Here is a 27961-nt window from a genome sequence, read left to right on the forward strand (position 1 = left end):
TGTCCCACCTTTTTCTAATGGGAACCTCTTCAAGTGAGCTTCTGAGTCTTTTGATGTGACCCTAGTATTCTTGCTTGGAAAATCCCAGGCAAGACAGAGGAATCTGGCAGGCTGCAGTCCATGGGGTCGCAAAGAGTCAGACACTACTTAGCCGCTAAACAGCAACAAAAAGTAGACTTTGATCGGTTTCCTTGTTTCCCAGAACCACAAGATATTCGTGGGTTGTCTTGAATAGTTACTGCTCCAGACTTGGAATCATCCAAGGATTCTTGGTTCCTTTTACTAAGAAGTGATATTTACTAATTCAGTTTGACACTAGATGTGCTCATGACTGCTGGATTGTTTCTAGATGTTTTCAGTGGACATTTCTAAATGTTTTCCGTGAAAATATGTATTTTTCTCTTTCAAAAAGAAAATACATCATGAGTTTATGCTATTATATCTAGGATTACAGGGTTTTTTGGGCTTCCCTGGTAGCCTCAGTGGTAAAGAATTTACCTGCTAACGCAGGAGACACCGGTTTGATCTCTGATCTTGGAAGATCCCCTAGAGAAGAAAATGGCAACCCACTCCAGTATTCTTGCCTGGAAATCCCCATGGATAGGGGAGCCTGGTGGGCTAGAGTCCATGGGGTCACAAAGAATTGAACGCAACTTAGCAACTGAACAATAACAGAGGGTTTTTCCTAACCTCAATGCTCTTACCTCAGTATCTTTTTCTCCCACATGAAACATCCCAGTGCTCAGCAGCCTTGTTCCACATTACATACACAATTTTCTCAATAAAATAGCAACACTACAACTAACAATATGATTACCAGTTAAAAAATTATTTTTGTAGCTCTTTTTGTCCTTAAGATACATTCCACTAGGATGTACAGTCAGTTTACTGGTTTTAAGTTCTGTGATTATGCTACCAGTTGGATAAAAAGTTAGGCTCATGTGTTTCATGACTTTTGACTTTTAGAAATAGATTTTAAAAGATTTGGTTTTACTTTGTGCGATTATTTTCATTTCCAAAGTCAAACTACAAAGATATATTTAGAGAAAGCTAGTGTCTATCCCTGTTCCCTCTAACCTGTTCTCTCCTGCCCTGTGTAACTTTTAAAATATTTTAGTTTACTTTTCTGTTGTTTACTCTTTTCTAAAGTATTAGCATACATGTAAGGATACTGAATTCAATCTCCTCATATTTTACGAAGGATTTTTGTACCTATGCTCGAGTGATATTGTTCTGTAGTTTTCCTTTCTTGTGATGTCTTTATCCGGTTCTGGTATTAGGATAATGCTGGTCTCAGAGAACGAGTTAGGAAGTGTTGTTCCCTCTGCTTCTATTAATATTTTCTGAAAGAGATTGTAAAGAATTGCTATTGTTCTTTCTCAAATTTTTTTTCACAAGGAGAATTCACCAGGGAACTATCTTGGCCAGTTGCTTTCTTTTTTAGGAGGTTTTCACTATTTTTTGTTATCTTTCAAGAGATTTTTGTTTTCAACTTTACTGAGATATAATTGACATATAAAATTAGAAAACATTTAAAGTGTACATCATGATGAATTGACATATGTGTACAGTGTGAAAGGATTCCTCCCATCTAGTTTAACCCATCTCACATATTTATTATATTCTAATTATATATTAAGAACATATAATATTAACTATTATAATTATTAATTTACTTTCTCTAGAGATAGCTCTATGCAAATCTTTTTTTTCCTGTGTGTAAGGGTTTTTTTTTCCCTTTGTGTAAATTTTGTTACTTTGTGTCATTTGAGGAATTGGTCCATTTCATATAGTTATCAGACTGAGCATACAACTGTTCATAATATTTATTATCCTTTTACTGTCCATGGGCTGAGTGACGAAGACTCCTCTTTTATTTCTGATATTAATGATTTGTGTCTTCTCTCTTTTTTCAGTTAGCCTGGCTAGATGCTGATCAATTTTACTGATCGTTTCATAGAACCAGCTTTTGGTTTCATTGCTTTTCTCTGTTGAATTTGTGTTTGACATTTTATTGATTTCCACTCCAGTTTTTGTTATTTAACTTCCTCTACTTGTTTTAGGCTTATATTACTCTGTTTCTCTAGTATACTAAAGCAAAAATTTAGATAATTGATATTTAGATCTTTCTTCTTTTCTAATATATGCATTTAATGCCATAAGCCTCATTCTAAGTATTGCTTCCACTGAATCACACAGATTTTAACAAGTTATATTTTCCTTTTCATTTAGATCAGAGTATTTTAATATTTCTCAAGAGGTTTCCTCAACCCATGTTGTTATATGAAAGTATGTTGGTTAATCTGCAGATATTTGGGAATGTTCCAGTTATCATTCTGTCATTGATATCGCTAGTTTAATTCCAATGTGATTCAAGAACAAATGTGTATTCTTTTAAATTTGTTAAGGTCTGTTTTATGGCCCAAAATGTGGTCTGTCACAGTGGATGTTCCATGTGTACTTGATAACATGTATTCTGCTCTTGTTGGATACAATATTCTGTAATCTATAAATGTTCTATCATCTATAGAAGTATTCTATAATTCAATCCGGTTGACTGATGGTGCTGCTCAGTTCAACTACATCCTTACTGATTTTCTGCCTGCTTGATTTGTCAGTTACTGATTAAAAGATGTTAAAGTCTTCCTCAAACAGGGCATTTGTTTATTTCTCTTCACAGTTTAAAATACTGTTGCATTGTTTTGCTGCTTTCCACATCAGTTTTTAAAAGTCTATTACCCTTCCAATTCTTTTGCCTTTGTAAGTTATTCAATCTTTCTGCCTAAAGATCTTGGAAATTTTTTTTTTTAAATCTTTGAAATCTGTTTTGTGAGGATGTGTCTCAAAGTTGATCATTCTGGGTTAATTTCCCAAGGTTCCCAGTGGGCCCTTTGAATGTGCAGATTTTTTTTTTTTCTTGGAAAGTTTTCTTATAGTCTTAAATACCAGTTCTGGTTCTCCTGGTGGCTCAGACCGTAAAGAATCTGCCTGCAGTTCAGGAGACCCAGGTTTGATCCCTGAGTTGGGAAGATCCCTTGGAGAAGGGAATGGCAACCTACCCCAGTGCTCTTGCCTGGAGAAACCCAGGGACAGAGGAGCCTGGGAGGCTACAGTCCACGGGGTGGTAAAGAGTCAGACACAACCGAGCCACTAACACTTTCTGGTTCATTGTTTAGTTTTTCTCCAGGGACTCTAATAATACAGATGTTTCCTTTTTGACTGTCTTGTTTCCATTAGTTTCTTCTGACCCCTTCTAGGTATTTATCTCATTTTCATTCTCTTGTTTTTCTTTCTTCAATGCCACTTATTATATTTTTATTTGAGTCTGTTCTCCTGCAAGCATCTTATAATGTAATCTTTAGTTCTAGTTAATTTTGTCTGTTTCTTCCATTTCTTTCCTGAGTTTGATCTTGGATGGCCTCCACTTGCAGTGGCTTGAAGCAGGGTTTCAGTTCCCGGTCAGGGATTGAGGTCAGGCCATGTCAGCGAGAGCTGAATCCTAGCCACGCAATCAGTGGTCAGTGACAAGGCCCTGGCCCTTTAGCTTTGCAGAAATGGATTCCCACAAAAACAGAAAGTAGTGAAACAAGCGAAGTGTTTAGTAGGAGGAAATGAGAATGGTACGTGTGCATAGACACACAGGTGGGCTCAGAGACAGTCACACCTGCCGGTAGTTTGAATCACATTTATGGGGCATTACTTCAGGGTTTCTTTTGATCGATCATTTTGATTTGCGTGGTTCTGAGCCCGTTTGTGGTATATCTCATGATCCTCCCTTGTGTGAGATGTGACCCTCCCTCACATCTCAGCCAAGGTGGATTCCAGTGGGTAGCCTGGAAGGTAGCCTTGGCGTCACTCCCCTTTTGATCTCCAAGGAGCTTTCTAGACAGGAAGGTCCCTTTGACTTCAAGAATGAGAAATATGTGATCTCTTTTATATTTTATCTGGGCAGGGCCCATCCAGCCTCCTCTCTCAATTGTCCTATTGATCTTTTGGAGTTTCTGTCCACACGGCATGAACTCCAGCTGCTTACCTCCTGCCTCAAGTTCAATCAACTCTCTTTTCATTTCGTCTTGGGTTTTTAAATTTCTCAGGTGACTTTGCATGCCTTCAAATGCTTGTTTTTGTTCTGAGTGTTCTATTACAGCTTTCTTTTGCTTCGTTGCTGTTTTTGTTCAGGAATGTGTGTGAATTGGGTTTCATAGATATGTCATGAAATTCATTTTCTCATATTTTGCAATAACTCTATATGAACCTGTTAATCTTTTTCTTGTTCTGTCCTGTGGGGCTGGGTGTTTAAGAGCCCTAGTTTAGTGCGCCCTCTTCTGTCAACACTGAAAAGTCCAGACACTTTAAAGGATTTGTTTGTTTTGAGTGGGGGAGGAGCGTGGGTTGTCTGATTTTGTTCTTTTGTCCTGGGGAACTTGTGAAATTTCTCCATTTGTTTCCCCTTTTATACTCAAATGCCAAAGTATAATCCCTTCCCTTACACCTCTTTGCTCCCCAGAACTGACGTGTTTCAAAAGTCATGTTTCAAAAATCCTATAGACAACTTCCAGTCTCTTCCCCTAGTCCAAGCTCTAACCTACTCCAGACACTCGTTAACATTTGCAGACTTGGCTTCTGTTTCCTAGAACTGAACACTTACTGGTTTGGCAATGGCTTGCCCAGATCACATGGCAACTTACTGCAGCAGCTCCAGCTTTGGACAGACCTCCTCCTGACCAGCTCTGCAACAGCCCTACTTGTCCTTCTTGAGCCCTTCTTTCCTTCCCTCGCCCACCCCAAATAGGAGGGGAAGATTGGGTGCCCAAGAGGCAGGGGCCAAAGAGCCCCTTTCCCCAGAGCAGTAAGGCCCAAGCCTCTGGCCATTCTCCACCCAGCACTCACCACTGCTGCTCCTACAGCCTCTGGGGGACATCCAGGGCAGGGAGGGGTGGGGACGCGGCCCTGTGGTAATGGAAACCTGCTCCACGATGACAAAACATGATTACCAACCAGCTGGGTGACTGTAGGAAAATCACTCAACCCCTCTGGCCTACAGATTTCCTCATCTGTGGGGCCCTGCTGAGCTGTTGCAAGGATGAAGTGAGGCAATGTGTGAGGAAAACAGCTTGGTGACTAGTAGCAGAGTTGGCCTGAATACATCTGAACCCTGTTATCTTGCATGTTTGGAAAAAGGACTGGGGGAACTGTCTCCATACCTGGCAAGATTCTTAGGTCCACAGAGTGGGCTTATCCCTGGGTCGGGAATTTCCCCTGGAGGAGGACATGGCAACCCACTCCAATATTCTTGCCTGGAGAATTCCATGGAATGAGGAGCCTGGAAGGCTACAGTGAGGAAAAGTCATCTTAATTTCAGCCCAGATCATGGGAGGTCCATTCCATCAGCCCCCAAACCTTACTAGCAGATCCTTCCAAGTTGGCTCCAATCAACACAGCCTAGGAACCCCCTTCCCTAGGGCAGGGACCAGCAGGCTGCTGCAGCTTACTCTCACTGCTTCTCCCATCGGTCCACCGTCCTAGCTAAACTAAGCTCTGGGTGCAGGGACCTTGCAAAGCTCTGGAGTTGAAAAGCACTGGCTCATAGGTCAGGTCCAAACCCAGCTTCATTTCCATTCCGAACTTGCTGGGTGGTTTGGGGCAAGGCTTATCCCTCTCTGAGAAGCAAAGATGTGGCTCTTTTTTCTTCTACCTCCTGGGCAGGGATTCTAGAGAATGCTAGGCATATCTGGGCAGGAAGGAAGTTTGATGCCCTGCAGTCTGGGGGTTCCATAGCTTGGAAGCTCTCCTAGAGCCTCTGATCCCCATCCCAGTTGCCTGCCCCCAACCAGGCCCCAAAAGGAAACAAACCAGTCAGTGCTGTTAGCAAATGTCATTTTTTGTGTGTTTTAAAGAAAGGAGCCACAGTGCTGTGTCCTGGTTCTCAGCAGCCCTTCCAGGGCAAGAGCCTGCAAAGGCCACAGTCCTGTTCGCCCCCGGCCTGGCTCCGGGGCTCAGCCAGCCGCTGACAGCCCACGGAGGTAGTCCCCCACCAGGGGCAGCACGGCCCAGTCGTCAGTCCGCAGGGCCACAGGCACTCCGTCCGCCTGGGCTGCCTCCAGCCGCAGCAGCAACCGCGAGTCTGGGGGCAGACGGATGGCTACGAGGTAGCTGACGGGGGGCTGGGCCACCACCACAAAGGGCTCCAGGTGGCGGGACACCAAGGCCTCCAGCCCCTCTGGGCCGAGAGGGCACCACAAGCGACTCTCGGCACCTTTCGGCAGGCAGGAGTCCCAGAGCTCCTCAAAGAAGTCCAGCCGGGCCCCCTCAGGGGGCTGGGGGAAAGGCAGGAAGAGGTCAGCGAAGGTCACAAGCAGGGGTGGCAGGTGAGCGTGGCACGTGAGGCCGCTGGGTGTGCTATACAGGGCACGCACAGCCAGCCTCGCGGGAGCCGGGCGTCGAGGCTGCAGAGGCAGGAGCAGAGGGCGGGTGGGGCGGCCGGGGCACAGGCAGGGCACGTGGACAGCCCCCAAGGGTGCGTAGAGCTGTCTTTCCACACGGAAGCGCAGCTCCAGAGAATACACTGGCTCTAGCACCTCCACCTGGAGCTGGAGCACCGGGACTGGGCCCTCGGCTCTGCGGGGACCCACGCTTAGCCGAACCGGGGCCGGAGCCTCCTGCACCATCAGCGCCGCAGCAAAGCCCTGGTTCTCGGCCACCAGTGAGGAGGCCAGTGCAGGTGCGGCAAGGGAGGGGCCCAGGGCCACCCCCAGCTTGGGGCCTGCCAGGTGGGCCAGGAGAATGTAGTAGAGGCGTGCGTGGTCCTGCCCATCAGGGTCCTCCAGCTGCCTGGCCAGCGCCTGTAGCAAGTCCGCCAGGCCTCCTCCAACGCCTGCCCGCAGCAGGGCCCGGCAGACCCGCAGCAGGGCCTGCTGGAGGCCCCAGTCCGTGCAGTGGGTGGCTGCAGCCCACAGAAAGTTGAGGGTGGCACTCTGGGCATCCCCGTCTGCCACCCTGGCCAGCATCAGCAGGTGCCAACGGAGGGCCTCCTCTCTGCCCGGCCTGGACACCACCTCCTGCCGCAAGGCCACCCTCAAGGGTTCCTGCAGCTCAGGGCCCACTCGATCCAAGAGATCTACGAAATGGGGAGCCAGCGCAGGCCGGGTTCGGTACAACTGGGCCAGTCCCTGGGTCAAAGGTGTCAGTACCACAGGTTGCCCAGCCAGGCAGTGAGCAACTAGGTATGAGGCCTGGAAGCAGAGAGTAGCCAAGGCCCGGGGGCCACTGTCCAGGGCCGCCCTCTGCCGCAGGCCAGCCAGGAGCTCCTCCAGATAGTGCCGGGGACTCTGATCCTGGCCCTTTTCCTCCTTTTCTTCCTCTTCCATGCAGAGAAGACACAGCAGGTGCAGGCGGGCCAGGAGGGCCATCGGCTCATGCAGGAGGCTGGGCAGGAGGCCACGGCAGAGCTGGGACCCCAGCAACAGTGGGGCGGCCTCCTCACCTGTGGGTCCCAGCGGCCAGTTCTCAGGAAAGTTCAAGAGACAGTGCAGGTAGAAGAGATGGGTGGGCAGCGGCAGGGCTGGGTGCTGAGCAGCCAAGGTGAGCCGGCGAAGCAGCAAGACCTCATCCTGGGCCGTGAACAGGGCCTCGCCGAAGGCCGCCTTCAGAGCCAGCGTGGCGTGCAGCAGCGTCAGCTGGGCTGTGCCCAGCAGCCGTACCAGTTGCGGCTTGAAGAGCACTGGTGGCTGTCCCCGAAGACCCCGCAGGGCCCAGCCCAGGAGCCACAGAAGCTGGGCCTGGGCCACAGGAGTGAGCAGGTAGGAGGCATCCAGAAGCTGGGCCACAGTGGCCCGCAGCTCCCGGGCCTCCTCAGGACTGAGCTCCAGCGCCGCAAGGCCAAACTCGCCCTCCTCAGCCGCCGGCCAACTGGGTGCCTGGGGCTGAAGGTGGACATCACCCTCCTCAGCTAGCGTCCAGTTCCAGGATCCACCCTCCATGGAAGAGTCCCCAGCCGTAAGCAGGCCCTGCAGGCCGGCCCCGGCCCTGGCTTGTATCACCAAGGCGTTTCGCAGAGCAAGTGCCAGCAGCAGGCTGAGGGGCTGGACCGGGCCCTCGCGTCCCAGCAGGGCCCGCAGCAGCCCCAGGCAGCCCCCCAGCAGCCCCGGCCGGCAGCTCTCCAGTTCGCGCAGGCATTCCCACGCTGTGGCCTGCAGGGGGCGCTGTTCCGAGGCAGGGCCGAAGCTTCGCCCCAAATCGCGACCCGAGGCCAAGCCTAGCAACAGGGGCAAGAGCCGGCGGGAGGCTCCCGAGGCGGGGCTCAGCGCACCTCCTGCCGCCAAGGCTGTGGTGGCCGCCAGCAGCAGGGGCCGCCGTAGAGCTGAGGGCCGCGGGGGTAGGAGGACCAGAGTGTCCAACAGAGACGTGGCGGCTGCTTCGGCTGCAGGGGCGTCCGGCCACAGCTGGGCTGGGTACTCCAAGCACAGAGCCAGCAGGGCAACCTGGAGATGGGGGAGGGCGTGGGGTGGGCATCACGAAGTTGAGGGTCAGGACACGGTGGGCTAACCACCTGGGGCCAGGGCTCGGGCAGGGGGGCCTACCTTCACGGGCTCGCTCAGCTTCTCACTCCTCAAGTCGCTCAGCAGGTCACGACCCAGATCCTCACCCTCGGGACCTGCCATGAAGGCGGACGGGCTGGCCCGGAAGGCGCCCAGGCGCTGGGCCCAGGTTTCCCGGCCGAGGGGGCCCATGGTCGGGCACACAGATCCCTGCAGAGAGAGGCAAGGGAGGGTCGAAGTGCGGCCCAGGGACGCGCAGGAGCCCCAGGGCCGCTAGAGGGCGCGCGAGCCGCTGCGCGGACCCCAAAGGGGCCGCCCTCGGCCGCGCGCAGACACCAGCGGGGACCCCGTATCCGGGTCCCGAGATGAAACCCAGAGGCTTCGGGGTGACGCTGGGGCGGGCCGCCAGGCTCCCCGCGGGGCAAGAGCGCGGGGAGCAAGGGCGGGGGCTCCGGGCGGGCCGCTGGCGCGGGGTGCGTGCAGAGAGCTCATTAGGCCGCCTGCCCGCAACCGGCACCGAAACCACAGCACCGCCCCGGCCCCCGGCGCCCGCGGTAACGGGCCGGCCCTCTCACCCTGCCTGACTCAGCGGTCGCTGGCGCTGGGGCCGGCCGGCTCCTTCCGGGCTGGCGGCGCGGGGCGGGGCGCACGGCGCGTGGGCGGCCGAGACGGGGCGGGGCCCGCGCGGGGGCGGGGCCGTAACGGGGCCACCACCTCCCCCGCCCTCCCGGCCGGCAGGTGCCGACTCGCCGGTTTCGCTGGGGCTGAGTAACTGTCCCGCTCTGCGCAGGCCCCCCTTCCCCGAAACCGCCGCAGGCCCAGGCAGAGGCGGTGGAGTTGGGTGGGCCCGGGCTCCCGGTGCCCGGGTCCCCGTGGGCGCGCCGACTGCAATCTCAGGGCGCTTGGGTGGCCAGCGGCCGGGGGCCCACGCGCCTGCCGGGATGCCGAGAACGGCAACCCGCGCGCACCGCGCGCCGGGCGCAGCGCACGCTAGTCCAGCGCCCGCAGACTCGGGGGGTGAAGTGGATCACGAGTACTTGGGGCTCTCGGTGTGGCCGCTGGGGGGTGTGCGAGGTGCAGTCCCGGGCGGCCGCGGGCCTGGCGGAACCGGTCGGGCAGGCGCCGCAGGACTTGGCTTCGCTTCCCCGACGCCAGCCCCAGGCCCCCCACCCGCTCGGCTTGGGGGCGCGGAGCCGGCGCCGGGAAAGAGGCAGGCGGAAGCTGTTGACCTTTGCCGGAGGCCGTGCCGACGGTCAGCTAGGGTAAAGCTGGCGGGGCCAAGTCACCAGCTGCAATGAAGCCGGAAGACAACGGGATGCAGACGTGCGGACTGGCAGGGCCCGGCGGGTCACGGGTCTCCTAGGACGCTTAGCACGGACCGGGAAACAGGCCTTGCCGCCGCAGATCTGGGGTCAAGCAGTGCCCAAGCCCATTACCTTGACTTCCAGAGGGCTGGACCAGGGCTCTTTGGGGGTACTCAGAAGGCTGAGCCTGGGGCTCACCTAGCAGCCTCTCCTGGGTCTGGGGCCCAGGCTGCAGACGCCCCACTGACCGCCGGTTTCCAGGGCACAGAACCGCAGGTGTCCAGACCCCACACCCACAGCCCACCGGTCTGAGTAACGCTCCAGGCTCTAATTAGCCTGCTTTGAAGATGAAACAGGCCCGAGCCCCCATGCTAGCCGCTGCCAACTGGTTTCTCTCCTTTCCCCAGGCTTGGCAGGCCCCTCCCTACTCCCATCCCGCTGCCCTCCAGATGAGAGGTGGTAGGGAGTGGTGGGGTAGAGAGAGCTGGAGAAGAGGCTTTCTGGGTGCCCAGGGTGCCAGGCGGATCCACCCCAAGGGACAAGTCCAGCTGGAAAACCCAGTCCCAGCTCCTCTAGGCCCCGGCTCCACAGTTGACTCACAGGCGGCAGCCCCAAACTACTTCCCTCTAGGTGCCTCAGTTTCCCCACCTATAAAATGGGAGTGATGACTCCTGCCGGGGAGGCTGCGGGGTGGGGCTGCCGGCTAATTAAGTCTAAGATGAAAGAGGCCAGGATGACAGCAGCCCTGGGAGGGAAGGCAGCTTGGAGGTAACAAGGAGCCTGTCTGGTTTCCCTGTCTGAGGCCCAGAGGGTGCTGATAACTGCACATCCCCAGCCCTCACCACTTACAGGGAGGGAAGAATGATTATTAAGCCCCTTTTTACAGTGGAGGAGCCAGGCTTCAAAGGGTCAGGAAATACTATGCTGGCTCTGGCCCCCGCTCGGCCTCTGACAGCCGCCAGTCTTTCAGAGCCTTGGCTCCTTGGAGCCCCGGGTCTGGAGGGCGGGAGTTCCTGGCGCTGTGCTTCTGGATGCTGTGGTGGGAGCATGCGCATGGATTCATGGAGGTTCACAGCACCCCGAGGGACCCGAGGATGGGGTCCATCCACAGAGAAGGAAAGGGAGGCCCAGCCAGGTGTAGTCACTTGCTCAGTCACAGAGCTCCTAAAATGTGGAGTCCACCCTTCAGGCAACAGCCCCTTGCTACCCTTGACTTGGCCTGCCACTCAGGGCAGCTACTCTCTGCCTTCACCTGCCTGCCCAGGTGTCTGCTCCCATGGGAGGGGGCTGCTGGTACTGCCCCTGGCATAGGCCAGGTGTTACACTGAGCTCAGTCCACCAGCACTGAATCTGCAGTCAGCAAGCCCACCCCCAAGAGTGACCTCCCAGCCCAGAGGCCCCGGGTGTGGGCTGCAGCAGGGAACTCCCTACCCCATCCCCCCAGCTCATTTCTTCTCTTTCTGCTAAGTTTCCATCCTCCTCAGGGCAGCCCTGTTCTGGGGAGACATGAGATGCAAGGCTTAAAATAGGGAAAGTCTGTTTCCAGAGGGGTCCTGAGTCACGGTTTTCTCATCTGTGAAATGGGAGATAACCCATCCTCACATCACTGGCACTAGGGATACAGAGGCGCTTTAAAAAGAGCACATCAGGGAGATTCAAAAGGGAGGGGATATGTGTATCCTAGGCTGATTCATGCTGAGGTTTGACAGAAAGAAAACTTCTGTAAAGCAATTATACTTCAGTTTAAAAATAAATAAATTTTTTAAAAAACTACTTATGTAAAGAAAGAGCACATCAATTTGCAAATTCATAGAGAGCAGAGCCATGGGTACCAGGGGCTGGGGCGTGGGAGGAATGGACAGTGGCTGCTAACGGGTAGAGGGTTTCTTTAGGGTGCAATGAAAGTGTTTCTGAAGACAGTGGTGACGGCTGCACAGTTCTGTGCAGATGCTAAAACCCACTGAATTGGGAATTCCCTGCTGGTCCAGTGGTAGGTCTTCATGCTCTCATTGCTGAAGGTGCGGGTTCAATCCTTGCTGGGGGAGCTAAGGTCCTATAAGCATGGCCAAAAACAAAACAAAACCCCACTCACTGACTTGTACACTTTAAAAGGGTGAATTTTATGGGTATGTGAACTATATCTAAATAAAGCTACTAAAAATGACGTTCAAAGAGGTCCTGCATGTACAGAATTTACACTGAGGAAGAATGGAACAGACAAGACAAATCAAAATTTCATGGAAAGAGATGCTGCAAAAAAGAATAATAAAATAAGGTAATGGGACAGAAGTGATTGGCGGGACAAGGATTTAGCTGGGGCACTCAGAGAGGCCTCTTAGAAGAGGGCATGTCTGGCTGAAACCTAAGTGAGGAGAGAGAGCCAGTCATCAAGTGGGGAAATGCCTCGGGGGAGAAGGAGCAGCGGAAGAGAGGCCTGAGCTGGGAACCGGCTTTGGCCAGGTCAGTGGACAGAGGGCCAACAGCGTGGTGGGCACACAATGGGCCAGAGCTTGCTGGGCCCCAGGGACTCCATTCAGCTCCCAAGGATCGGAGTGGAACACATGGAGAGGGAGGTGCAGGCAGACACCAGGCACCCTGGGAACTGACAGGACAAAACTCGGCAAGCGATGGCAGCATCAGTGTCGCCCACCGCACGTCACAGTTTGTCGGGGCTTTGCAGTGTCCACGGGCTCCTGTCAAACAGGGCTGGAAAGGCCACTATTTGAGCCAGGCAGAGGCCGCAGCGGCCCGGGCACCAGCAGCCTGCTTTAAGGCCGAGTCCATTCTCAAGGGCTGCTAGTCTTCCTGGCCAAAGCGAATCAGAAGCATCTCTTGACAGCAGAGTTGGAACTCGGAGCCCTCTGTACAGACGTGGCTGAGCCCAGGTCCCTGGCTAGGGCAGCCCAGCTCCAGGACTGGTGTTCTGCTTGTCCCCTCAGCACAGCTCTTCCACCTCCAGCTGCCATGCTTCTAAGCCTGTCCCACCCCACCACCCCCAGCTCCTCCCAGAAGCCTTCTTGAGAACAGGAAGGGGTTAAAACTTCTCCATCCGACTCCTGCCCTGGCTCTCCCCAGAGTTGCTCAGGACAGAAACCAGGCACTGAAGGTGGCTGCCAGCCACCAGTCTTTGGGAAGCATGGTCCTTACTTGCCTGTTGGGGTTCTGTCTCCTCACACCCCTGTCCACTGTATCAAAGAGGCAGGTCTGCTGAGGACACTTGGAATCAGCACTTGTGACCCAGGCCACCATCCCCTCCTGCTTGGACCACGACAGTAGCTTCCTCACTGATCTCCCTGCTGCTCCCCTCACCTGTTGATGCACTCCCCTCTCCCCATCGCAGACCCCAAGGCTGCCCATCGCCCTGAACCTCACATGACATGGCAGACCTGCCTCTCCCAGCTCAGACCTTACACCCTCCCATCCCCTCACGATCCAGCCACCTTTCTGTTCATCACACACAGACATACACACAGACACACACCAGGGGCGCACTCCTGTTCTGGGGCCATTGAGCCATCTGATCCATCTACACTTCATGCTCTTCCCTGCTCTGCACAGCTGGCTCCTACCTCTCATTCAGATCTCAGTGCCCCTTGCCTGTCACCTGAAATCAGTCCTGACTATTCACTGGAAGGACTGATGCTGAAGCTGAAGCTCCACTACTTTGGCCATCTGATTCGAAGAACTGGAAAAGACCCTGATGCCAGGAAAGACTGAAGACAGGAGAAGGGGCGACAGAGGAGGAGATGGTTGGATGGCATCACTGACTCAATGGACATGAGTTTGAGCAATCTCTGGGAATTGGTGATGGACAGGGAAGCCTGGTGTGCTGTAGTCTGTGGGGTCACAAAGAGTCAGACACGACTGAGCGACTGAACTGAACTGCCTGTCACCATCCACCACTAACTGAATGTTCTGCACCACACTAATCGTTTCCTTCTTTGTCTTGCATCACAGAATACCCAGTGCTAGCATATAGCAGGTGTTCAATGAACATTTGTTGACTGAATTAAGGAGAAAATGATACTGAACTGGCATTGTGTGAACAGAACAGAAGGTGCTTGCCCTTATGGAGCTCACAGTTCAGTGTTTACCCAAGTTCACATACACTGTCTAGTTCTAGATGAACCAGAACCAGAGACCATGAACCAGAAGCCACACACTGACAGCCCATAGGTCAAATCTGCCCCACAAATGTATTTTATTTGACTCTTTTTTTTTTTTTTTAAGTGAAGTCAGTGTTTAAAAACTGGTAGGTTTCAAGGAATTCCCTGGCAGTTCAGTGGTTGGGACTCCAAGTTTTGGTGTTGAGGGTCTGGGTTCGATCCCTGTTTGGGGAACTAAGATCCTGCAAGCCACACAGTGAAGCCATAAATAAGTAAAGATAAAAATTGGTAGATTCCACACACAAATTTCGATTTCCAGTTCCCAAGTGGAAAAAAGTGGCACCACTGGGTTTCTGAGCTTGAGTGACATCCTTGCCATTGGCACTCTAGTCACATTCTCCATGCCGCCCCCAATTTCCGAGAGCTGCCTTTTGTCACTGAACTGACATTATAGTTTTCCTTATAATCAAAAAAAAAAAACTAGCTCTGCATTTATGCCTCTATTAGAGCAAAAGTTGGAACATGAAAGACTGTCACATGAGTCAAGAAACATAGGCTAGGGGCCTCCCTGGTGGCTCAGTGGTAAAGAATCTGCCTGCCAGTGGAACACAGGTTTGATCCATGATCCGGGAAGATCCCACATGCCGTGGAGCAGCTAAGCCCGTGGGCTGCAACCACTGAAGCCCGAGCACGTAGAGCCCATGCTCCACAACAAGAAAAGCCACCACAATGAGAAGCCTGCCCCTGCAACCAGAGAGAAGCCCGAGCAGCAACAAAGACCCAGAACAGCCAATAAAGTCATTTTTTTTTTAAAAGAAACATACGCTATTCACTCAATAAACATTCACTGACACCCACTATGTGCCAGGCGCCATTACAGATGCTATAGATAGAGCGGTGGACAACACAGGCAAATCTCTCTCCTTCCCGGGGCCTCATTCTATACACTGGCTACACTGGGGAACTTTCTTTCCACAAGTGAAGACATCTGAGTTCTTCCCCCATGAGAAGGACTGCCTGTGTCCAGCGTTATCCATGAAGACTTCATCAGAGTTTCCACGAAGTCCCTACTGTGTCCCAGCCCCTGTCAAGGTCTGGTACAACCAGGGTGCTCAATAAACATTTATTGGATGTTTGAGAATCCAGGGTAAGAGTGGATGGCTAACAAGGTAAGTGTGGGCTGTGGGAGGCAGAGCCTTGAGAAAGGAAGGGGAAGGGGGCAAACATTAATGCCCCTGCCAGATCTCACACCATTTCATACATGGCCCCAGGAGGTAGACAATGGGATTCTCAGGTCACCGACAATACAGGCTGGAAAGGAAAGCTCCTCGGCCGGCCAGACTCCCGGGTTCCAGGAAGGTGTAGAAGAGGAGGCCTATCTGGCCCCTAAGTCCACCCTTTCCCCACCCCTCCAGGGTATGCTCCACATAAGTCCTGTGGGGGGATGTTAAGGGCCTCTGGAACCTCCCTCTTGAAAAACTACCTTCTTCCACTACATGCCTGAAAGTCCACCATAGGCAGGCTGCTCCTTTTCTGACTCCTGACTTTTGAACTGTGTGAATTCATTTATCAGATTCATTTCCTCCTAATCTGTTCTAGCAAACATTTAATATGTGAGAAAGGTGTGTGTGTGGCCGGGACTCTGAAATATTAGTTTATTTTACATGGGGGAAGCGGGGGAAGCTAAAAGAGGAAGGGGTCCCATCCCTGCCCTTACTAGTCAGCTGGTAAGAGAAGCCCCGTGGCCCAAGCGTCACAGTTACTGGGCCTCACGGAGGCCACCCGGTGCTTCTGAGGAGGGCGGGGGCTCCCTCCGGGTGAATGGTTGGAGTGAGGGGTCCCAGGCTGAACCTGAGCTCAGCGTAGGACACAAGCTCTTTGCCTGCCGTGGTGCAGCCAGGCGAAGGAAGCTGGTCCTCCACCATCCGCTCCCCTCCAGTCTTGCTGCACCCGAAATCGGGCCATCTGGGACAAAGACGAGGGCTTTGGCGCACCCCAATGGCTAAGGCGCTGGGGTCTTTCGGGAAGGCGGCGGACTCAGAGCGGTTTAAAAGACCCTTCCTCCACGAAGCCTTCCACACCTGTCCGCCGAAAGGCAGACTCTCGGCGGCCCCGGGCCCGGCGGGTGCTCTCCGCTTTGTATTGCGGCCGGCGCGGCCTGGCATGCGGGTCCACCGGCCTGCGCGCTCCTGCGGCCCCGCGTGCCATTCCGCACGGAGCCGGCGACCAGCCAATACCTCTGGGTTGAGCCACGAATTGCTCAGCCAGGCCTTTGAGACCCGGGGCCGCCTGGGCCCAGGCCCGGTTCAACAAGTGTGGGCCGGGCCGCCCAGTCTCGCCCGACGGCTTCGCGCCTCCCCAGGCGCCCGGGGCGCGCCGAGCCCTGTCGGGAGAGTTTCATTTCATCACCGGCCGAGCGTGCGAGCGCCGGATAACGTTGCCCCTTCCCCTCCCTCCCCTGCTCGTCGGCTCTCTCTCCGAAACTCCGGTTGGCGAACGCTAGCCCTCCCGCTGGGCGGCAACCGGGCCGGCCCGGCAGCCGGGTGCCCTGCGCCCGCCCCCGCCCGGCCACCCCGCCCAGGCCGCGAGGCCACCTCACCGGCAGCGGAATGGAAACCGGTTCGACAGGTAACAAATAGGTGGGTTGTCACCGTTATTTCCCAACGCATGCGCCGTCGCTCCCCGGGCCACTCCAAGCTAATTAGCTCCGATCACCCCCTCCCCGCCCCAGCCACCAACACACACCGCCGCGAGCCAATAAAGCGTGAACCCGTCCGGCCGGCTCGCACTTTAAGACTCCGTGAGCGGCCGCGAGGGACGCCAGTCGCGCCGGGAGACGCTTCCCCGCCGCCCGCGGCACCTGGCTGCAGGGGACCTCATTGGGACCGGAGGACGCAACAGCTCCGCCGAGCTGAAACGGGCGCGCGCCGTCCCGGCCGCTTTGGCGACTTCTTCTCCGACCTGCCCCCTCCCCACCCCCCGCCCGCCTCCAGCCCGGCCCGGGAAAGGTGGGACGGCTCCGGCTCTAGTTGCGGAAGCGGCCCGTGCCGCGCAAGGAGGGTTCGACGATGCCCCGCGCCTTTCTGGTGAAGAAGCCGTGCGTCTCCACGTGCAAGAGGAACTGGAGCGAGCTCCCCGACGAGGAGCGCGGCGAGATCTACGTGCCAGGTGAGGCGCCCACCCAGCGCGCCCGGGGCCCCGCGCCGCCGAGAGGACGGCGGGCCCCGGCGAGCGGCCGGCGCGCGGGGCGCCGTGGCGCGGACCGCGGCGCCCGATTTAAAGTTTAAGCGGCCGCGGCCCCGTTAGCCCGCGCGGGCGCGGCCGACCCCGGGCGCCGGGGGAAGGGGAGGGGAGGGCAGGGGAGGGTGGGCGGAAGGAGCGGCCATGTAGGGGCGGGGGTGGGCGCGGGGGCGACCTGATGCGGGGGGACAGCGGTTCCCAGGCCCCGGCGGGGGCGCGCGGGCTCGCGCGGGGCCGCCCTCCCCTCCACCGGCCTGAGCTGCGGCGCAGGGGAGGCAACGGGGTGTGTCACCGCCCCGGCGACCCTCCACTCTCGCGTCGTAAATCCAGAAAGCCAGGGCTTTTATGGGGCGGGCGGAGGGCACTGGAGCGGTGCCACTTTGGGGGGGCCGGGAGCGAGCTGGAGCTTGGGCTGAGGTTTGTGCAAAATGCAAGAGAAGACCCAGAGCGTAGGCCACCTTCATTGCTCTCTCCGTTTCCCCCACAACGCCGGTGGCCAGAAGGTCCCCGTGGGGGTCGGGCAGGCAGGGAGCCCCCAGCCGTGAGGAATGCCAGACGGTGGGGAAGGCGCCGGCTGCACCCCACCAGCCCTGAAGACAAAGGTGGGATCGGGTCTCACCTCGGTTAGAAACGCGCCTCCTTCAGCCTCGAAGAGGACACCAGTGAGCTGAAAGGGGGTTTAAAGAAGCCGTCCCACAGCCAGGGACCAGCCCGGGGGAAGCTGAGGCAGCCAGTTTATTTTCGGAAGACGCCTTGACAGCGTCGGAGGCAACTTGGAATGAGTAACCCCAGTTGTTTCTTGCCCCGGCGGCATCTTCCTTGTTAACCTTCTGTCCGCCCCACCCCCAACAGAATCTTTGGTCAGGAGCGAGCAGGTTTCCTTCGGAACTCCCCCTCCCCAGGCCTGGGGGGTGGGGCGGGGGATGCGCTGAACACCCTGCCCAGCGCCTCCAAGGGGGGAGAGGTTGTAATTAACCAACCGACTTTGACCCTTGATCTGCAGGCTCCCCGGCACCGCCCCAGGCCTTGTAGGAAAGTGGCGAAATGAGGGCGGTGAGGGGCCCTGTGAGGGCTTTTGCCTCAGTTTCTCTCCTGAATGCAAGGTTGGAGACAGTGAGTGAAGCGTTGGCCTGACCGGTATCAGGATCCTATGGCCTAGGGTGCTGGCAGGGTGTTTCACAGCTTAGCCTTGTCTCAAGCGCCTTGGCCCCTGTCTACAGCCTCCTTAAGACGAGGGAATGTTCCAAAAGCCCTGATGATCCCAGTGGGGAAACTGAGACAGCAAGGGACCTGAGCAGGCCCAGGATTCTCTGTGCGGTTTATTGTTTCTCCAAGTTCCCCAGGGAGTTGATGGTATTTCAGGTCTGGAAGGGGTGAGGGTGAGGGCCGCGGGCCCCCTTCCTTGCTCCTGCTCCTCCCTCACCTGTGTTTGACTTGCTGCTTAGCTGCTCCTTGGGATCTGATAAACCGAACTTGGACTGTGTTAAAGGTGAGCGGAGCCTTGCTTGAGACTCAGTGTGCTGTTATTTTTAGTTTTATTTCACATCCCAATCAGTAACAGATCATGTGTTGACTTTTACAAAGGACAAAGAAATTCCGCTCGTTCAAATTGTTGGCTGCCTTGTGTGCTGGTGGTTTTCCCCACCGCATTTCTGGTGGCCGCGGTGGGAGTGGCGGTGGGGGGCGGGGGGCACCTACACCCTGGGGCAGGCCCAGCAGGTGCAGAGGAGGGCTCTGGATGGTCTGTGCCACCTGCTGCTACTGTCCGGGTGAACGGAGCCGCTCAGCCTGCAGGACCACCCTGGACGTAGGGTGGGGTCTAACCTGGACATGCAGGTGAGAAGTTGCCAGGCAAAGTCCTGTGGGGTCAAGCAAAGAGGAGAAGTCAAAGAACTGACTTTTGCCCCTCAAAACCATGTGGCCCACTAGCAAGTTTTCCCACAGTTTTTGGAAATGAGAAAGCGAATGTTCTCGGGCTACGCTCGGGCGCCTCAGATGGCTGGAGAGTGGGGAGTGTGTTTTGTGGTGGCCTGTCCCCTGACTGGGCCATTCCATCACCAGCGGACCGTGACCCCAGGAGCCGGCTGGGCACGTTTCCTTCACCCCACCCCACAGACTCAGCACGTTGTGACCAGCTAAGCGTTGACCCCGTCCGGTCCCACCGGGAGAGGCACTGGGAGGGCTGGGGAACGAAGCATCTGAGGTCTGACCTTCCCCCCCCAGTCCTCTGAGACCCTCAGGGCAGCAAAGAATGCCTGGAAAGAAGGGCTTTACTGACTGAAGGCTCTGACTCCAGGGCCCCAGGCTGACCAGCACTCCAGCCTCTTCTCTGAGGCACAGTTCTAGAGGTTTCCCACCCTCAGTCCCCTGGCCTCAGTCTCCCCTGAAAGCTGAGGGAAAGGCCCAGAGGTGGGCACAGGGGCTGGAAGGCCGTGGGGGTGGGAGACGGTGCCACTCCTGCCGGGAGCATTGAAAGGGCTCGTGGTTAAGAAGCCCCCTCTTTGGGCCCCCTGCCCCCCATCTCCCCAGCACTTCTCCTGTTGTGTCAGTACTGACTGTTGGAGGGATGCTGGTTTCATGAGGATGAACTCAGGCACCTGTACCCAGGGGCTAAATTCCATCTCCTGGACCAAAGAGGAAGCTCCAGGAATAGAGGAATGGGGATGAAGCGGGGGTACTCCTGGCCCCTGCTGAGAGGAATAGGGAAAGGCCGGGAAGGCCCTGGAGGGGCAGACCCTGCCTGGAAGCTAAAGGACACGCTCCAGCCATGAGCGTCCCGGGGCCTCTCCCCTCTCCCCAGCTTGGGACACAGAGTCTGTGGGCCCTTCTGCCAGTTCCCCAGCACGTGCCCTCCCCAGGGAGGCAGCCAGGCTGAGGTGGGGGGACTGGAGCTTCCCCAGCCTGGCTCTGACGAGGCCGCGCGGGTTGCTGGGCGGCTATCTTTCCTGGCCGGCCGAGATAGGAAGGCTGAGAAAGTCAGCTTGGGGCCCCAGAGTACACGTGTGGGGGTGGGACGGAGTGGAGCTGGGGCGCAATTATGCTTCTGATGGTAATTATTCTAATTCCTGGGAAGGGTTGGCAGTGAGGTCTCCGTGGAGCAAGGCTGGGAAGGTAGGCAGCCAGCCCACGGGTGGGAAGGGTGGGCTGGGTGGGCTTCCTGGCTGTCCCACGGGGTGCCGTCACCCAAGCTGCCCTAGCTGTTTGTCCCTCGCTTGGGTGACCTGAGGCAGAATCCTGCCAGACTGTTTGTCCCAGAAAGAGAGCAGGTGAGGACGAGTCCTCTGGGCACCGGGAGGACAGGAGCAAAGCGTGGCCATTGTTGACGTCAGCTTTCCTCTTTAACTCTGTTCACTCTCAGCCGGGGCTGCGTGGCCTCCCACAGGGGGTCCCCGTGCTGCCCCGGGAGGATGGGCAGCACGCGAACACTGCCCAGTCCTGCGGCGTCCGCCCGGGAGTGAGGGCTGGGGTGCGCCGGCTGGCCTTCGTTGTGGACTCAGTATGAAAAACGGTTGGCGGAGAGGGGGGACGATCCCGCCGGAGGGGAACCCTTGGTGTTCGTAGCATGGGAACGACAGGCTGAGAGACCGGCCGGTTGCATTTCCAGGGCTGCCCACCTCGGGCAGTTGGCTTCGCTGGCTTCCTGTGAAGCCCTGCTAGCTGACCTGGCTGCGGGAGGAGGCGGCTGTGGGGGACCCTGCCTTCCTGATGCAGATGCAGGGCTGCCTGACAGGAGCCTGGGCGTGCTGACACACGGGGCTCCCTCTGGCCTGCTTCAGGGCTGAGCTGAGCCCCGACCCCCTCCCAGGTCGGCACAGCCGCAGCCTCTGGGAGGCAGAGGCCGGGTGTCCTCACGCCTCTTTTGCCTGCTCTGCCCAGAGAGTCCGGCCCTGGCCTGAGGTCTCGCATGGGGAGGACCCAGCACCCTGTCTGGTATTTGGGCCAGGAGCTTGAGGGACTTGCTGAAGGCCGAGGCGGGGGGAGAAGACCTTGGCGGGGGGTGCTGCTCTGAACCCCTCATCCAGGTGGAGGCAAGCTGGGCGGACAGAAGGGGAGCCCTGGAACCCCTGAGGCTGCAGGGAGAGGGCCCAGCTGGCGTGGCCTGGCCACGCTCCTCTGCTGTGGGGGGGCGATGAGTAGCCACAGCGGCCGCCACCTTGCCGGAAACGTCTAATTAGGGGACAGAGAGCAGCGCCGGCAGGGCCCAACCAGTTCTGCTTCCTGCCACTCGGTGACACCCAGCCACAGGAGCCGCACGCGGCTGAGCGCTCCCTGTGCGTGCGGCGGCGGGACACACTCCTGAGGGTGGCGGGAAGACAGGTTTGGCGGGGCGGGTGGGAGGAGGCGAGCACCCCACCCTGATGGCCTCACCTGCCCCTGGCTTGGGGTAGAAGCGGCGTGGAGGCAGGCCAGGCGGGCCCGCTCCCTGTCCCCAGCTCCCCGGCACCGTCACTTCGGGGGTTTCTGTGGAATGAGAGAGGCAGGCACTGGTCTCTCCCCAAACCAGCTGAGATCTCAGAACCCTGGCCTTGGACACCCCCACCCCCACCCCGAGTGGAGCAAGGGAGCCAGGGTGACAACTCACTGGGGTGCAAACCGGTTAACCCTCACCTGCTGTTACTCCTCCGTCTACTGCTCCATGTGCAGGCGGTGTGGCCCGGCTCCAGCGCCGGGGAGCCTCGCTCATGCTACCCGATACTGAAAGATAGAGAGGGTAGAGGTTCCTGCTTATCTCTACCTGGATTGAGAAATGGAAATTGTCATCCAGCTTTGAATTCCCAGGCAGGATCGCCAATAGCCACATAAGCTGGCATCAGCTGAAGCTGCCAGCTCTCGGACACGCACCCCCTCAGCAGACCCCATCCCTGTGGGAAGACTGGGGGGACCCCCGAGAGCTCCGGCCTGACGTCCAGCCGCCCAGGGCTTGGAGAGAGGCCAGGCCGGGGCCAGGCGCTGGTGAATCAACTCCCAGAATGAGGTGGCTCATTAGAATCCCCAAACGGACAGACAGACGGCGCCAGTGCCAGCCGAACGGGTTTGGGTGTCGGGCAAGCACATTCTTCCCCGTCAGACCTTTGTTGTGCTTTGAGGGGGCGAGAGCTCGGGCCTCTCCCGAAACTGGGGTGCCTTCACAGCTGCCTCTCCTCCATCAGCATGTCCTCCGCCCCCTCGGGTCCCAGCCCTCCGCCTCCAGCCTTGAGCGATGCGTCCTGCCGGGGCCGGCCCTCCCCAGATCCCCATCCACTGTCTCACCGGCCAGGGGGCAGCGGCGCGGGGGGGCCTGTTCATGGTTCTGAAACCCTAAGTCCACCTCCCGAGTCCCCTTCTGGAAGCCCACTCATCCTTTCCTCCCTGTGCCCCTCTTGAGTTTTCCTTCTGAGGCTTGGAGAATGTTCCTAGCTTAGCCTCTTTGAGGGAAAAACACTAAATTGAAGCATTAGATTGTTTGCCTCGGCTCTGGGGGTGTGAGACTTGTCTCTTCTTTGTCACTCGGGAGACCTCCCCTCCTCTCTAGTCAGGGTGGGGTCCAAGCCCCCGTGTGTGAGGTGTCTGCTCGCTGTTGCTGCTGTCACTGCCCAGGAGGGGAGCCCAAGCCCTCCAGGCGCCACCGTGAACTGAGCTCGGAGCGGCGAGGAGCGGTCCCTGCTGCGGGGGAGGCTTGCGTCACAGGCAGGCAGGCTGCCCAGGAGACTGTTAGGCCGCATCCACCTGCTGCTCCCTGACCTCCTCCCTGCTCCGCCCCGCCCACCTGTCTGCCTGCCAGGCTGGGCCCGCGGGAGTGGGGAGCCTGGAGCCCCAAACAGCCGAGGTGTCAGGGACACGGCGGCCCGAAGGAGGGAGGGGTTAGGACCACCCAGTTTCCCACAACCAGCGGCTAAATCTGCCTGGACGAGAGGCCCTGAGTGGCCCTGACCACCGGCACCCATCTGGGGCTGCGGTGAGTCCCGGGGTCCCGGGCCTCCCGTGTTGCCCTTTGTCCCTGTGGGAGCGTGGATGAGGCCTGGAATCCAGGGGGACTGGCCCAGGTGGGGCCAGCAGACGGCTCAGGAGGAATAATTGGCAGCGCAGGTTCGGTCCTCCCAGTTCCGCTAAGACACAAATTACTCAGCGGGCAGGCCTGTGGGCCGTGGCGCTTGGCTGGCGTCACCTGTAATTACCTTAATGGGGTGGGAGGGAGGTGTGGCGGGCAGTGGGCTGGGGGCAGCCCTGCTCTGCCACATGCCTGCGAGGGGCGGGACGGTGGCTCACTGCCAGGGAGCCCTCCTGAAACCCCACAGAGTCCCCTTTTCTCCTCCACGCCCTTCACCTGGCTGCTCTTCTCTTCGCAGTCAGCCTGGGCTTCTGTCCACCACAGCCCTACCACGAACCAGAGCCGTCGGTGGCTGAACCCCCTTCTTGCCCCCTGGCTTTGGACATGAGCCTTCGGAACTCCAGCTATAGTGTGACCCCCGGGCCCTGCGTGGTTGCCCAGCTGCCTTCCGAAGACATGAGTCGCCTGGCAGGCCCGCAGAGCAGAGACCACGGCTTTCTGCGCACCAAGATGAAGGTACTGACCCTCACAGTGTCTCTGAGGCCCAGGGGCACGTGGGTCCACGTGGGTCCCGCCCACGAGGCATGGCCCAAATGAGATTAGGCAAACTGGCCTTGGATCTGGGTCCAGATTTCTACAGATGTGAGCCTCCCTGGGGCACAGACAGGGTGGGAAAGAAGACAAGTGAGCCTGAAGTGAGGATGACACGTGTTGGGGAGAAGCAGTGAGGTTCGAAAGACATCCAGCCCTTTGGAGTCCTTTGTGGGCGTTGTTTAGTTTCGTTTCTGGCCTTAAGGGGAGGCACCCCTTACACAGAAGTGCTTGGAAAAGTGGGGAGGCATGAGCCTGGCTCTGCACCCCAGCCTGGCCTGCGTCTCCGCCGCCACGAGAGTGAGGTCTGGGATCTGCTCAGTGGTCAGCTGTCCCCTGAGGCGTGTGCCCGGCAGTCTCTGCCTCGTCCAAGTGCACGCTTCCAACCCAGGGCCTTGCATCTCGGGCGGGGCCTGGTGAACCCGGGTTCAGCAGCCGAGGCAGGAAGAAGCACAGGGCGGCGGAAACGGCCCTGCTTTCCAGGAGCACGAGGCCTGTGTTCCTGAAAGTTCTGGAACCTGGAAGCACCTGCCAGTGGTGATCTAGTGGAAGGGCTGTCAGTGGAGCTTCCTATGAGCCAAGAGACCAGAGAAAACTGGCAGGGAAAGGCTGCTCCTCCTCTCTCACCATGGAGGCCGGGTGTTGTAACCCACCAGGAATCACCAGGAAATGTGCTGGGCAGCTGACAGGGGAGCTCACACAGCGCCCCGATCCCCGAGGTCCTCTCCTCCCAGCCCTTGAGCCCCAGCAGCTAAGGAGTGCATGGAGGGAAAGCAGAGGGCACAGGACCATAGACGAGGCAGAGAAGTGAGTCCTGACCCCAAACGGCTTGCTCAGTGAGCAACACGGCCTTTACCTGGTGCCAGGAGCTGCGCGGGGCCAGGCAGCATGGGTGACAGGGGAGCACCTCGGGCCCGGGGGGCTCGGGCGGCGTGGCCAGCGACAAGGCCCCCACAAAGCACAAGTAACCTCTGAGCGTTCAGAGGTAGGGCCCGGAGACCACGTCTCCACTTCTGAACAGATCTGAGGTGTTCCACAGTTACCCTGAAAATGAAAAACCTTTATAAAGAGAGTCATCAGGATGGCAAAGGGACCCACACTAGACCATGTCAGGCTCAAGAAAGGCCGGGGCTGGGCTGGCCCGTGAGGCGAGGGAGCTCTGGGCCCCCAGCGGTGGCCTCAGCCCAGGAGGGCAGCACAGAGACCATGACCGTGTCGTGGAACCTTCCCCGTCCTGAGGTGCAGACGGAGAACTGAGCAGCAGCTAGAGGAAGCCTGGGCTCAGTGAAGGGGGCACTTTCTGTCAGGGAGAGTTGCCCTCTTTCTGTTGGGAGCTGGCCGCCTGCCTCTAGAGACGGTAAGGAAGGGCCTCGCAGAGGGACTCAGGAGCCCGACAAGAGGCTGACCAAGGACCCTAAGGCGGCTTCTGGCTCCACCACCCCATCTCTGGGAGCCAGTGCCCAGCGGTGTGGCCCCTGGGTGGGCAGCGCCCTCCTTGGGGCCGGGGGCTGGCGCGGTGCATCTTCCCGATCTGCCACCTGGGTGTCTGTCACACACCCCGCCCTCGCCCACAGGTGACGCTGGGGGACGGTCCCAGCGGAGACCTCTTCACCTGCCACATCTGCCAGAAGGCCTTCACCTACCAGCGCATGCTGAACCGCCACATGAAGTGCCACAACGACGTCAAGAGGCACCTCTGCACCTACTGCGGGAAGGGCTTCAACGACACCTTCGACCTCAAGAGGCATGTGCGCACCCACACAGGTGAGGGGGGCCCGCCCGGCGGCGAGGCCCAGCAGCCGCGTGGCCATCGTGGGGTGGCCGGGGCGCGCGGGGCGGACGTCCTCGTCCCCTCCGTCGGGCCGCTGGGGGGTCGGGGCTCCCGTACCCCAGAGCCGGGTCCCTGACGCCCCCGCTGCCCTCCCTGCAGGCGTGCGGCCCTACAAGTGCAGCCTGTGTGACAAGGCCTTCACGCAGCGCTGCTCTCTGGAGTCCCACCTCAAGAAGATCCACGGTGTGCAGCAGAAGTACGCGTACAAGGAGCGGCGGGCCAAGCTGTACGTGTGCGAGGAGTGCGGCTGCACGTCCGAGAGCCAGGAGGGCCACGTCCTCCACCTCAAGGAGCACCACCCCGACAGCCCGCTGCTGCGCAAGACCTCCAAGAAGGTGGCCGTGGCCCTGCAGAACACCGTCACCTCCCTGCTGCAGGGCGCCCACCACGTCTGAGGCGCCCCGAGAGGGCGGGGGCCGCCTCCTCGCTGCCCTGCCAGCCCGCCCTCTGCGGCTTCCTGCCGGAGCACCCGAGGGCGGGCCTGGAGCAGGCCACGCGTGCTCGCTCAGGCTGGCACTGTTTGACCTCTGCACTGGTGTCTTTGGACAGAGGCTGCTCCGAGCCTGGGCAGACGTGTGGGGCGGGGTGGGGCCGGGGCTGCCTTCCCTGTGGAGCAGCTGAGTCCAGAGATAGGACTTCCTTCCCAGACGAGGTACGGGAAGGTGATTCTCTTGTCCCTCGCCTCTGAAGCCCGGGGCAGGGGCAGCTGGTTCCCTGTGGATGGCAGTCGGGTGCCCTGACAAAGGGCACCCCGGCAAACACCGGCGGTGGAGGAGCTGGCGATGGCCCACCCGGCCGTGTTCCTCTTGCTCAGGGCTGCAGGGCTCTGCTCGTCGACAGGGAGATGCACACACGTGTGCACAGCAGTGGATGTGTGTACACGGGAGGCCTTGCCACGTATCACCTCATTTTTAAGAAATCAACTACTGGTGCCAAGGAGGTTTTATTTCTTTTTTTAAAAGATGACAAGTGTACAGATATTAATATATTTTTGGTGCCGATGGCGACTGCTTTTAAGAGAGGATGGAGCTGGCTTTTCTCCTCCCCACGCAGTTCTATTTATCCTGGACATTTCACACCTCCCCTGTGCCTCGGCTGTGGGGTGGCCACCCTCACCCACCCTCATCTTTCCCAAGATATTTAATCGAAGACTTCCCTCCAGCCCTGGGGGAGGGTGCACTGCGCCCCGTTCTTTCCTCCTGACGGGACAGGCCATCACAGCTTCTGCTCTTCCCTCCTTGGAATTCTGCCTCCTTCCTACATCCTTTCAAGGCCAGCCTCCGGGTGACCGAGAGCCCCCTGGCCTCTTGATGACAGACCATGGGCGGAACAACTCACCATTCCAGAGGCCGAGGGTTTGTCTGGCTGGGGCCACGGGGCTAAGACCAGAGGTGGGGTGATGAGTCTGTGATGCGCCCAGGGGTCCCCCGCCGGCAGTAACAAGAAGAGTGCGGGGCCAGGCTTCGAGGTCTACTTTTTTCCTGGCTGAGTCAAAAACCTTAGGACAAGAGCAAAAAAGTGGGACAGAGTCATAACCAGACACATCAGAAACTTCTGGAGGGAGGACGGTGTGAGATGGTTAACAGGTTATCTTTGTAGCCTTTCTGCTGTTTTTCAGACAGCGGGGTTGGCCCTTGAGCCCCTGAGGAGGGAGCCACCCCTGCACGGGCTGCTCCATTAGAAGGACTCGGCCAAGCTCCCCTGGCTTTAGCTGGGTTTCCTACCAAGAACAGGAAAGGGCTGTGGGTCAAAAGGGAGAGACAGGCAGGGGCTGGAGCTAGTCTGCCAAAGAATGAGAAGGCAAACTCGAAAGAGAACACAACGGAGCAGGTGGAGCTGCCCCGCGAAGCCACAGCCCAGGTGGACCCAGCCTTGGCCTGTCCTGCAGCATCCACACAGCCCGGGATGCGGGAGGGGGCCTTCTCCGGCACAGCTCTGAATGTGTGTGGATGGTTTTGGAAGAGTATGGCTTCATTTTACTTTAGGGCCTGCAAGAGCTGCTGTATTCTGGAAGTTGTAATGTATACAGTAACATTCTCTGGACGTTCTGTCTTGTTTACGTGTCTGTGTCCCTGTGTGCGTTGCCTGGTCATTGTCCATCTCTGTTCATTGCCATCCAAGGAGGCTGCAGAGCTCTGTTGTCTGTTTTATTTTATAACTTTTCCCTCAACTAGCAAAATAAAAGAACTGTCATTTTCTGTGTTTCAGCGTTTTTGTTTCATAGGCCTCTTTTTTCCACCTACAGGGAAATTAATCAAAACAATGGATGCATTCTATGCAAAGTCTCAGCCTTTCACAGGTAGCAGTGGCCCTCAAGTCCAGAC

At 57.4% G+C, this 27961-nt stretch overlaps 3 protein-coding genes across 6 annotated transcripts in view; 1 reads left to right on the forward strand and 2 right to left on the reverse strand.

The window, feature by feature from the left end:
* Positions 1–5863: 5863 nt before the first annotated feature.
* On the reverse strand, positions 5864–17918 carry AP5B1 (adaptor related protein complex 5 subunit beta 1). Of its 2 annotated transcripts, none has more exons than XM_043452052.1 (3): positions 17807–17918; positions 8580–8747; positions 5864–8480 (listed from the first exon to the last, which is right to left on the reverse strand). In XM_043452052.1, exons 2-3 carry the CDS (start codon positions 8727–8729, stop codon positions 5997–5999), a joined length of 2634 nt encoding a protein of 877 aa, XP_043307987.1. In that variant the 5' UTR covers positions 8730–8747; positions 17807–17918; the 3' UTR covers positions 5864–5996. The 2 variants fall into 2 exon arrangements, with proteins under 2 accessions (XP_043307987.1, XP_043307986.1); XM_043452051.1 differs by lacking the exon at positions 17807–17918 and adding an exon at positions 9113–9175.
* OVOL1 (ovo like transcriptional repressor 1) lies at positions 16681–27841 on the forward strand. The gene is made up of 4 exons (XM_043452058.1): positions 16681–17115; positions 23514–23731; positions 25381–25570; positions 25737–27841. The coding sequence occupies exons 1-4, from the start codon at positions 17016–17018 to the stop codon at positions 26030–26032; spliced, it is 804 nt and encodes a 267-aa protein (XP_043307993.1). The 5' UTR covers positions 16681–17015; the 3' UTR covers positions 26033–27841.
* LOC122431026 (trichohyalin-like) overlaps positions 27004–27961 on the reverse strand; it is a 33365-nt gene continuing 32407 nt past the window's right edge. For all 3 annotated transcript variants that reach the window (XM_043452054.1, XM_043452055.1, XM_043452053.1), the window contains one exon: positions 27004–27135. The gene's annotated coding sequence lies outside the window, so the exon portion shown is untranslated. The remainder of the gene's footprint in view (positions 27136–27961) is intronic.

This window comes from Cervus canadensis, chromosome 29, assembly GCF_019320065.1.
Source record: "Cervus canadensis isolate Bull #8, Minnesota chromosome 29, ASM1932006v1, whole genome shotgun sequence".
Taxonomy (NCBI): Eukaryota; Metazoa; Chordata; class Mammalia; order Artiodactyla; family Cervidae; genus Cervus; species Cervus canadensis.